At 41.4% G+C, this 12,365-nt stretch overlaps 1 protein-coding gene across 1 annotated transcript in view; it reads right to left on the bottom strand.

The window, feature by feature from the left end:
- Positions 1–12,365, bottom strand: part of DNAH7 (dynein axonemal heavy chain 7) — a 261,259-nt gene that overhangs the window by 182,076 nt on the left and 66,818 nt on the right. Inside the window, exons 15-17 of the mRNA XM_067548990.1 lie at positions 10,842–11,066; positions 9,116–9,262; positions 6,534–7,219 (exon numbers count right to left, since the gene is read on the bottom strand). Of these exons, the coding sequence (XP_067405091.1) occupies positions 6,534–7,219; positions 9,116–9,262; positions 10,842–11,066 (1,058 nt within the window). The remainder of the gene's footprint in view (positions 1–6,533; positions 7,220–9,115; positions 9,263–10,841; positions 11,067–12,365) is intronic.

Raw genomic sequence — 12,365 nt, 5'->3', positions numbered from 1 at the left:
GGAAGCTGGCAACCCACGACAGTTACCGCTCGGTTGGAAATCAATTCGGAGTTGGTAAATCTACAGTGGGCGCTGCCGTGATTCAAGTGGGCAGGGCCATCAATAGACTTCTGCTAAGAAGGATAGTGACTTTGGGAAACGTGCAGGACATAGTGGACAGGTTTGCCACAATGGGGTTCCCAAACTGCAGGGGGGCCACTGATGGGACGCACATCCCTATCTTAGCGCCTGCCCACCTAGCAAACAAGTACATAAACCACAAGGGGTACTTTTCCATGGTCCTGCAGGGCCTTGTGGATCACAGGGGTCATTTCACCAACATCGATGTGGGGTGGTCTGGGAAGGTGCATGACATGCATGTATTTCAGAATTCAGGGCTGTTCTCTAACATGCAGGCGGGCACTTTTTTCCCTGACCAAAAAATTCACATCGGGGAAGTGGAAATGCCCATAGTGATCCTGGCAGATACTACTTACCCCTTGCTCCCTTGGCTAATGAAGCCGTACACTGGGCACCTTGACAGCAACAAGGTGTGTTTTAATAACAGGTTAAGCACTTGGAGAATGATTGTTGAATGTGTGTTTCGGTATTTAAATGCCAGATGGAGGTGTCTGCTCACTAGGCTGGACATGAGTGAAAAGAACCTCTTGTCAGTGATATCTGCATGCTGGGTTCTTCATAATGTGTGTGAAGCGAAGAGGGAGAGGTTCCCCCAGGGTTGGGCTGTGGAGGCAAAGACTGGCTGCCAATTATGAGTAACCAGCTGCCAGCACTACACTGGGAGCTAACCGCGGAGCGCTTTGCATTAGGGAAACATTGAAAACCAAGTTCTGCAATGAGATGCAGGACTGATTTCTGTTCCTGTCTGTTATTTGCCTTTGTTCAACATCCCCCCCACCATTGGTATCAGTACCCTCTAAATCCCTTCCAAACAAGATATGATTTAATAAGGAAATCTGTTGAAATGATGCAAACTTTTATTTATGAACATTCAAGTCGTGGGGGCAGGGGGTGAGTGTTCATTCACAATCTCAAGGGGTAGCGTGGTTTCTTGCAGGCCAGCTGTTAGCGGGGCCGCCACTGCTTTCTGCTCGCCTCCACTGGGGTGGAGTGCATCACCTACTGCAGCCTGACCATTCTCCTCCGAGACCTCTTGAGGGTGGGGAGCAGCAGGGCAGCAAAGCCATAGGCGGAGGAGCATTATGGAGGGGCTACAGCGGGACTCTGTCCGGCCTCCGCTCCTCCTGAAGCTCCACAAACTGCTGGAGCATGTCTGCCTGGTCACGCATGATTTGCAGCATCTCCTGCGTGATACTGTGATCATGCTCCTGCATTTCTCTGCGACTCTCCCTGTTCATGTCCATATTCTGGGACAAGGTCAGCCGCCACACCCTGAGCTCTGCCTCGGCAGCCACGGAGGCATTCATGAGCTCGCCAAACATGTCATCTCTTGATTTTTTTTCCTCTTTCTAATCTGCAATAGTCTTTCCATAGCATTTCTAGAGGGTTGGGCCAAGGCCGAAGTGTCTACATAACGAAAAGGAATGCACAAGGTTGCCATTGTTAGAAAATGGAACTTCAACAATGTATAAAATACTCCCCTTGCAGTGCACAAGGCAAACCCAGACCCTCATTCCATTCCTAACATCCCAGAAGGGTCGTCTCGCTGTGCTGTTACAGAGATGGTAAGCCAGGGGCACTTTACTGTGCTATAGAGAGGATTAATAATCTTTAAAAAGCTCATTTTAAATGCCCTGTATTAGAAGGGTGACTAGGCAACATGGTTTAATTTAGATGACCGTTTTGTTACAAGGCGGCCACAGGGGATCTGAGGACAGTGTGCGGAGGTTAATAGTCTCTTCTGAAACCAAATCAAAATAATTAAAATGACTTGGTAGGACACTACAATGGGGAATACAGAGGTACAGGGTATCTGCTGTACAGCTCAGGTATTTTAAACATGTGCCGTCTTCCCTAGGTGACCATGAGCGATATCAGTCTCCTGAGGGTAACGCACAAGGAAAAGGAAGATTTGCTGCATGCGGTGGGGTACCAGCCTGGCCCTTATGCTGCTATGCTGTGTTCTGCCATGATGCCTGCTCCCTTGATTGCAGTGTGGCGTGGCAAAGTATCCTACCGGGGAGGAAGGAACAAGGCTGCCTTCCCCCGAAACCTTGTGCAAAGGATAACAGATTACCTACATGAAAGTTTACTTGAGATATCAAGTGATGATTCTCAGAGCATATCTCTGCACATAAATAATCTGTTCCAGGAGTAACCCCCCAGTAAAGTCCACTAAACGCCTGAAATCCCCTTCCTGCCCCCCCTTTTAAAAGGATAGGACGGCTAAGAAGAAAAAAACCTCACCAGATGTGCCTTCCTCGGGATCATTATTGCTGTCCTGTATTGTGCTGGACTGCTCTGGGGTCAGGAATAGGTCCTGACTGTCTGGGAGAACAGACACCCTGCTCTCCTCAGCCTCCTCCTCATCCACGGAGTCCTCATTATTGTCCATGAACTGTGATCTAGCGGACTATCGATGCTGTGGGGCAGCACCGTGGTGGGGTCACCGCCGAGAATTGCATGCAGCTCCTCGTAGAAGTGGCATGTTTTTGGTGCGGAGCCAGAATGGCTGTTAGCTTCCCTGGTTTTCTGATGTGACTGCCGCAGCTCCTTGATCTTCATGCAGCACTGCTGCGCATTCCTGTTGTGTCCCTTCTCCAGCGTGCCCTGGGATATGTTTCTGTAAATGTCCAAATTCCTTTTGCTGGCTCTCAGCTGAGCAATAATGGACTCCTCACCCCACAGACTGATGAGATCTAAGACCTCTGGTTGACTCCATGCTGGAGTGCATTTTGGCCTTGCAGTAGCCATGAGGAGTCCAGCGACAAAGCTCTCTCCACGCTGGCTGCACAAGAAATGAAAATTCAAATTTTCCCAGGGCATGAGGGAAGGGGCCATTTCCAGGTAGCATGAGCATGTAACAGCAGAGCGCGAATGTCCAGAGCGGTCACAACGGGGCATTGTGGGATACCTCCCGGAGGCCATTAACGTCGAATTATGTTACACTCTGTTGTGGCAGGCAGCCGACTCCCCCCTAGCGGGTCTCACGCTCTGGTTGCTTGTAGTGGGCCAGGGCGTCTCCAGTCACCCCGTCTTCCCCGAGGAGGGGGTAGGGACCCGGGCCCACCCGCTCCTCCGGGTCTCAGCCCAGGGGCCCCATAAGAAGCATCTATGTGCTGCTGGCACCGTGTTCCCAACTGCACTTCTCTTCCCCTGGGCTAATTTTCCCCCTCGTTCTGGCTTCTTGAGCCTGGTACCTTCCTCAAGCCTGTTCCTCCACAGAATCTCTGCACTCTGGTCTGTTCCTCCTTGCAACTCAGCACTCCTACACACAGCACAGCACGGCACACCTACTCCTCCCAGCTCGTGCCCTGTCTGTTTGGGACGGAGGGTTTTTATGGAGCACCTGGCTGGTCCCTAATTCACCTCAGCTGCTCCTAATTGCCCCCTAACGACTCTCAGCTAATCTGCAGGGAACAGAGCTCTGAGCATTCTGAGGCTTACGTATCTGCCGTCAATCACTTTCCTACAGCTTTCTGCCCTCGCTATATCATACTGTCTACACTGACGCAAAATCGACCCGATAAAATCGATTTAGGCGCTACGCCACTTGTGGAGGTGGTTTTATTACGTCGACTTTTGCCACAGTTTAAGTCAACGGAACTGCCGTACCAGTATAGATGCAGGTTTTCAGAGATCGACGTAAGTGATGTTACGTCGACCTCCGTCGCCAGAGTAGACCAGGCCTAAGTGATGTTTTGTGTCCCTTGTAGTCATACTACCCAGGTATTTGAAGTGCTCAACACACTCCAATGCCTCCTCAAGATTTGGGGAAAAATATCTTCACCTCTTCCACAGGCTTAGATGTCACCACTGTCTTTGTTGTTTCGTGTGATACCTTTAGACCTAATTTCCCTGCTTCCCCCACTACTCTTCTAGCAATTTTTGCACCTCTTCTTGCAATGATCCAATCAGGTCACTATCATCAGTGAAGCATCCATGACTAATTTTTCATCCACGGATAGGTACACCCGTATGTAGATTTTTGTCAGTGGTTCTTAAGATTTCTTCAAGATGAAGAAGATTGGTGATAGCAAGCACACCTGTATGACAATGATCCTCTTTGCACATGACCACAAACACCAAAACCATCACACTTCCATAGAGATTTTCTATCAGACATAGTACATTTTCACCAACTCCCACCAGCTCCAGGATTTCTCAGAGAGATTTGTGCCATATGCTGTCAAATGCTTTAGCTAAATCCACAAAGACATGGACAAACTTCCCATCAATCTCCAGCACTTTCTCACACAGCCCATGTACACTGAACATTTGATCCACTGTACCTCTTTTGGGTCTAAACTTGGCTTGTTCTTCACCTAGAAGTTCTCTACCTTGGATGCAATTCTCTCCAGGATGATTCACAGCAGTATTTTCTAGGGTGTGTCAATAATGAGATTGTGTAGTAATTTTCACAAACAGCTGGGTCCCCCTTGTTTACAATAAACACCATTGTTGACTATGTCAAAGTCTTGAGACTGTGTCCAAGTCTTGGACCATCTTCCAGATGCTGAAATCACATTGGGAAGCTTATGGTACACCCATATAAGTGCCTCTCCATCTCTTTCAATTAGTTCTGCTATGTTATCCACTCCAGGGGCTTTATTGTTTTTCAGTGCTTGCCGTATTTCAGTGTTTGCACTGCATCCTCAACTTCAGTTGGGATAAGTCAACCTTCTCCAGTAGATTTCCTCTGCCTCTTACACTTTCAGCTTAGATTTTTTTTTTGTTCATACTATATAGTTCTCAGCAATAATTACCACAAGTGTTGGGTGAAACATGATTTTTTCCTGCCAGATAAACCTTTCAAGAGAGTTTTGATTGTTTGGCAGGCCTTCGTACTGGCATTTGCCAGAGAAAAGTTCTGAATATCGATGCACTGTCATTCAAGTCGCTCTTCTATTGCCACTTTAATCAGTGCATCAATTGCTTGTATTATACAGGAATATTGCTCTCTTGTAGTTTCATCCATCTTCCTTTGTGCTCTTAGCTTCCTTCATTGATCACACAATTCGATAATTGTCTCTGTGATCCAAGGTTTCTTCTTTAGGGTCTGTTACCGCAGGAGCTTATTCACAGTCTCTGTAATGCAGAAGAAGATGTTGTGCTCTATTTGATTTATACTACCTGTGCAGAGGTCAGCAGTTTGAACAAAACTGAAATCATCTTCCTGAATTCCACTTGTGTTTCTGTTTATTGACATTATAGCAGACTCAGAGTACTTGCTAGACATTTCTTGCTTTGCATTTTGAGCTTTATGTTGGCTATAACTAAGTTATGATTGGATCCTAGATCAGCCTTCTTAAAGGACTGACTCTCCATCCCACCAGAACACCATCTCTTCAAGACCATGATAAAGTCCATCTGGTTCTGAGTCTGCAAATCCAGCAATGTCGAAGTCCTTCTCCTTGACAGTTTGTGCTTGAACAAGGTATTCATTAATACTAGTCATTTCCAGTCACAAATTGCTTGAGCCATTCTGGATAACTCTCAGAACCAGTACAATTACTGTTTCATATATTTCAGTGGAAGTTATCACTTTTTTATATTAACAAACAACCATTATGCTACAAAAAAACAGGAATTACATGATGAATATTTGACATTATATATTTGTTGAATGGGGCAACTCTGAAAAAGTATTCTTCACTTTAATATCAAGTAAGGATGCTCAAAGATTAGAAGATTCAAATTAAGTTTAAATATTGTATTTAAATATATCATTGTAAATGTAAGTTTTTCATGTTTTTTTCCAATGTGTCTAAGCCTGCTGGCTTTAAGAACAGAGCAAATTATTTACTGAGGGAAAAACCAAGGCCCAGGAGTGAGAGTGTAAATAATTTTAAAAAAATATTTTTTTTTGGAACTCAAGTTTTCTGCATTAGGAAAAGAAAACAGCTATTCCTATTTCTTCTCTATCTTTGTCTCTTTTCTATTTTCTTCATCTCCTTTATGTAGAGTTTACTGGCTCCAATTTATTTAATATTCAGAAAGATTACAATTTAGGTAAAGATAACCCTTTTCATGTTGGGCCACTACCTCCCCAATTATGCTGCCATTATTTATTATTATTCTGTTGAAATAAATGGACTGTTAGGATGCAATTTGTATATTTGGCAGCACAGCATGTGCATCCTTAATGAACACTCTAAAAATGTTCACCAGCTATCAAGTGATTAAGCAGTTCCCTCACTTTTCATTAAAAGTAAAAACCAGCTATGTGGAATTAAATACTGATTCCAATAAATGGTTCCAGACCTTTAAAAATGAATTACCCCCCTTATTTAGGGAAGATTACCAAAATACACAAAGATTCTATTCTAATCATATCTTTAGATTACGGAGAATAACTCATTTTTTTTACTTGTTAAAGTTACAGTTGCTTTCTATTAGTAAAAACATTTTACCTTATTTTTTTTTCGTAAGGCTTAATAAATGGAGATCCTCTCATGGTTTGTGTTTTGACAATGTGGTCATCCAATAACATCTGAATATCATCCACTGATGACAAAATATAGGTTCCTGTTTCTCTATAAGAGAGGAGGATAAATTCCATTGCATCCCATTCAGAAATCATTTTCATCATAGCCTTCTCAAGTGAATGTTCTTTGCTGGCTGCTTCACTGATAGCCTCAAATTTATCCAAGTATGGCTCAAGATGCATATCAATATATAAAGAGACAGTAGAATCTTCTGAAGGATTCAGTGAAAACCCAACGATTTCTGACATGGCCTCCCAGTGCCGTTCTTGCAAACCGGGGTTACAAATTACCTGGATTAGAGGAAGGTGTTCTTTGAATTCTTCCACTTTTGCTTTAATCTTTGTTGTCACTGATAATGCGTTTGGTGAATCATGGAAAGTTTTTTCTAGTTTATATAGTCCACGCCAATAGTTTCCTACATCTATCTCTACTTGGTCTGGATTCACCTTTCTGAATAATCCCTCCACCCAGTTTCTGTGTTTGGTAGTGAACTCTACAGTCATATCATAGAGACGAAGATATGGGTTAAGAGCGTCTTGGATTTTTTTACGCTGAGGGTACTGAGATGCTAGCCATCCAAAGGCCTCTTCTTCTGCATTAAACTGATCAATCTGTAGAGGCAAAAGTCAGGTATGAAATATAGAACAATTTGTCCACACCCACTAGCCCTTCCATTTATTCATTAAATATTTATACATATATATTCATAGAAAATATCTAACTGTACAGTACAAAAATTTAAGATGATACAGAACCAAAGATTTTTAAAAAATCAAAAATACAAGGACATGCCTATCTATATACACACAATCACAGTACAAATTAACAACAGCCACCCTTAATCACATCTCTCAACCCACCACCTTCAATAGTCCACAAAAATAGATGAACTTTGAAGATGCTCTAAAGGTCAAAAAATTCAGACTCTGATGCACTAAAGAGTGCAGCACGTTCCAGAGTCAAATATCCTTCACAGAAAATGCTCTGCTACCAGACTCCTCTCTTTTAAAATAAAACTGTCAGCTCTAGCTTTGTATTTCTCCAGTGCTGGGATATACTTGGATGACATAAAGCTGGCAATATCATAGGAGATATGTTGGAGAACAGGAAGAGGCAGGCAAAGACAAGGCTAAAGCACATAGCACTCCATCTGATCCTTAGCTGGCAGAGCAGTCCATAGGAGATTTTTTAATGTGAGCAACTTTAAAGAGCAACTTTAAGCTGCTCTAAATTATACTGAGGGCCATTTCAGCTCCTCTCAAGCACAGTATCAGGGAAGCCATAAAGATGGCATACAGTTACTTTTGCTTCTTTGAACTGAGAATAGCACGAGCTTGGCACAGGTCTTAACTGAGCCAACAAAGAAGGATTCCATCAGCACACTAGAGTGGTTCTTTCTCACTAGGGGCCTGATCCAAAGCTCAAGCCCATAGTCAATCTGCCACTGACTTCAGTGGGCTTTGAATCATGCCCTTAGGGCTCAATTCTGTTCACAATGAAATTAATAAAAGTTTTGCTATTGGCTTTAATGAGAGCAAATCATGACACTTTTAATGGCCCAGCATACATGTTGGGCAGTAAAGGAGACTACACAGAACCTTATGGTACCCTGCAAGAAAGAGCCATCAGGGAAGATGAGCACCCATTCAACAGTAACCTCTGAAACTCCTCAGAAACACAGAAATGTCGATTACATGCTACTCCTTCAAACCCTGCTAAGGGCCTTAAGTGTGTTACCAATACATCATTCTTAATAGTACTGAAGCCAACTGACAGATCTAAAAAAAGAATCAATATAGATACATGGGGCCAGATTTTTGGCCCCTGCATTGTGCATCACAGCAGTTATACTTATCTCCTTTGTGAAGTGCTTTGAAATCTTCATATGAAAAGTACTATAAATGGGATAGGTATTATTGCTTGCTTTGCCTTTGCCTTGTCCTGTTAGCCAGAGTTGATGGTGCAGACCCATACAGCATGTGTGACTGGAGCAACTTTTACAAACCAGCTGGCAAACCTGATGCTCTTGGTTTGAAACTGGAGTTTTCCTTCTCCTAGTTGGACTGCCTGTCACAGCCAACAATCCCCATCAACCAAACACAGGCGCAGAGAAGAGGACTGACTTGCTCAAAGTCACCCAGCAGGTCAGTGGCAGAGCCAGAAATGGAACCTCAGTCACAGCCCAGCACCTTTTCCACTGCCTCCACTGGGATAGGCATTATTATTATTAAGATAGTAGCTGATCATTCCCCTACAATTATCACATTTGCCAGAACAAGTTAGAATAGCCTTGGGCCTATAATAATAATGGACCCTAAGACTGGTTCAACCCCCTTCAGTGTTCAAGATGAAGGAAAACTGGTAAGTTTGGTAAATATCTTACAAAATTAAACAGCAGTTGAATTGGCAATAATTTTTACCACCTGTCTGTAACTGTTTCACTGTCAAAGCTTTTAATTTTATACAAATTCATCCATTTACATTTAGGATAAATTTGAAATCTATACCTTATCAGCAGCCACATCCAACTTTGCATTCAATGCCTGAGCTTTTTTTAGATATCTGTTGACTTCCTGGATGTCTCCAAAAGTATAAAATTCTTCACCTTGCTTAGAGTAACTCTCCAATTCCTCAACAAATCGTTCACAGCGTATCTAATAAAATGACAAACAATGTTATATATAAGGGTTCAAAGAGGAATTTTTTCCCACATGAATAGCACTGCAAAATTGACAAGGGCCGGATTTTTAAATACATTTAGGTGTTGTTCCACTCGGCATTGCCAGGTCTTAGGCACAGCAACTTAGATGGCTAACTCCCGTTTTCAAAAGTGACGTAAGCACTTAGGCTCCTTGGTTCCATTGAAAAAACAATTGAAAATCAACAGCACTTAGATCCTAAGTGTCTCTAGTCACTTTTGAAAGTGCGATTTAGCTGTCTAAGTCACTTAAGCCTTGCAATGCTGAGTGGAGTAACACCTAAATACTTTTAAAAATCTGGGCCTAGGTGAATGCTATGTTAAAGTATCAGTACATGTCTATGTCTGTGACAGAATATCAAACTATATGGACCGATGACCTGATCCAGTGTAGTAAATCCTATGTCCCCTTCTGACTAATTACCTTCTTAATTTTTGAAAAACACCAAACATATATACGTAGGAAGTATGATATCAGAATCTAATTTGGAATCAAGCCCTATACCCTTAAAGCCCCTTCGAATTCCATCCAGGTATCAACTAGCAGTCACCGGGTCTAAGAATTTGTATCAGGTCATGCAAATTCTTCAAGTGCTCCCACTGAAGTCAATTTCTGGTCCAGACATTGATTTGCCAGACACGGAAGTCAACTGGACTACGGCAAGGAGTAATGTTTTGCAGTATTGGGTCTATAATTATTTCTTTGTGAACATAAAAATAATGCACCTATTGAAGCAATCATACAACTCATATAAATTAAAATAATCATACTTAAATTATATATTGATAAATAAAACATTTACTGTTTACTTTTATGTGAAAAGGTTTTCCACTTCTAACCAGCACTTATGTGCTACAAAATCAATGACACCGTACATTGACACATTGTCAACAGTATAAAGAAAATATTCTACATCAGAGATAAAATACTATATGTAAATTATAACTGATTTTTTTAAAAAGGTACAAATAAAATAAGAATGGTCCATAGTAAATTTACAGTTACAAAACTGAATTATTTTAAAATGGTCCTAAAAGTAATATTTACATTTGTTAGTGAATGTAGATCACTTTCTTGCCAGAACTACAGTCACTTTTTATTACATCTGGCATACTTCTGTTGACATCAGCTACTCACATGCTTAAGTTAAGCAGATGCTCAAGTGTTTGCAGGATTAGGGCTTTATAAGTTTCATACATATAATTCCCATCAACATTTCTGGAGGTTCTGTACACAGAAGACTTACAGGATTGGGCCCAAACTGTGAAATATGTCTTAGATTGTAGAAGTCATGCATGGCATGTGCAATAAAATCAATAAGAAATCAATACAATATTAGTTAATATTATATATTCTGATATGTGAGGTGTCATATGTTTATTTAATATAATTAATTCCGCATTGTTTTTAAATGGAGTGGTGTAAAATATATTTTAAAAGATTATGCCCTTCAATGTGATTTTTTATGTCAATTGTAACAGTCATTTAAAATATTCAAATAACCAGAGGTTTTTAAAATGCTTTCATTACTAACCTTAAGTCCCTCCTGAAATTGCTCTGTTTTTTCTTTAATGATATTGCTATGCTCTTCAAAAATCTCTGCCATTCGAGCATACCACTGAAAGACACTATTGTTCAGTCGAATATCTGCTGGTGAGAAGTTTGCACACTCTATCAGAAAAGCAAGGCAATTTTTAGAGTCCACTAATTTCTGTTCCAATTCAAACATGTCCCGTGTTTCCACTTTCTGTATATAGGCCTATGGGAAACAAAATTAAACAACATAAATGTCTTCCAATCAAAGCTCCAATTTCTTTAATCTGTCAAGATATCTAAAATAGTCTTTACATATTAAACATGAAGTCTGTGTTCATGATGGAGTGAGCAGTTAACACCTATAGTCATAGGACAAAGGAGGGTTAGTGGATTCCAGATGGTTGTAATGAACCATAAAAATCCTGTGTCTTTATTAAGTTCATGATTTATGGTGTCTAGCTATTATACCCTGCACACCTTCAAAAAAAGAGTGTGGGAACTTAAATTCATAACTCTGCTAGACACCAAAAATCATGGACTTAAGAACGACTGGATTTATGGCTCATTGCAGCAATCTGTAACCCACTAATCTTCCTTTATCCTAGGACTACAGATGTGTTAACTGCCCACTTCACCTTGCATGATCTCTTGCAACATGTATTAACTCCTTATCTGTTCCACCTTGTTTTTAGCTGTGACATTCGGAGTACCTTTCCCAGACCTCAAGAAGAGGTCTGTGTAAGCTTGAAAGCTTGTCACTAGCACCAACAGAAGTTGGTCCAATAAAAGGCATTACCTCACCCACCTTGTCCCTATAATATCCTGGGAGCAACATGGCTACAAGACCACTGCAAAAATAATTAATGTGATGACACAAATTTAAATGAAGTCAGTAATGGCCAAAAGTTTTTACCATTAGATCACATTATCTGTTCAAAGGCCTGCATGAAAGAAAGATGTTCTCAACCTTGTTTCTAATGGGCATGTTGTCTATAACATATAAATCACTATTGGCACCTACTAGCACTAACTAGCACAGGAATTTAATGATCCATTTCCACTTACTAATAAAAATCAGGTGTGCAATCTTGGTCCAACTGAGATCAGTTGCAAAATTCCTATTAAGGCCATGTTTACACTACAGAGTTAAAGCAACTTAAATTACATCAACTTTATTTATATCAGTTGCTCACTATCCCATGATGCAGTTCTTTCCGTCTCATCATTCTATAGGCTTCTGACTTCATTTCATGCCGTTTTACAATAGCCATTTTAAATTGTGCACTTGAAATCTTTGCCTAACAGCATGGATCCTGAACTGCTGACCAATCTGGTGATGAGCATTATGAACACAACGCAGCTGGTCCTGCAGTATTTCATGAGCTGAGAAACAGAGAGTGAATAGGTGGTGCCTGCCTTGCTGTATGCCATGGAAATAAATAATTTAAGATTGCTGCTAGCATTCACGAAACAGATGCACATAGTGGAGTGTCGGTACTGGGCTCAGGAAACATGCACTGAG

This window comes from Emydura macquarii, unplaced genomic scaffold (assembly GCF_026122565.2).
Source record: "Emydura macquarii macquarii isolate MOO-44397 ecotype Brisbane River unplaced genomic scaffold, CSIRO-AGI_Emac_v2 contig_1253, whole genome shotgun sequence".
Classification (NCBI taxonomy): Eukaryota; Metazoa; Chordata; order Testudines; family Chelidae; genus Emydura; species Emydura macquarii.
The sequence above is the reverse complement of the archived record's forward strand: the minus strand, read 5'-3'. Positions and strand labels throughout refer to the sequence as shown.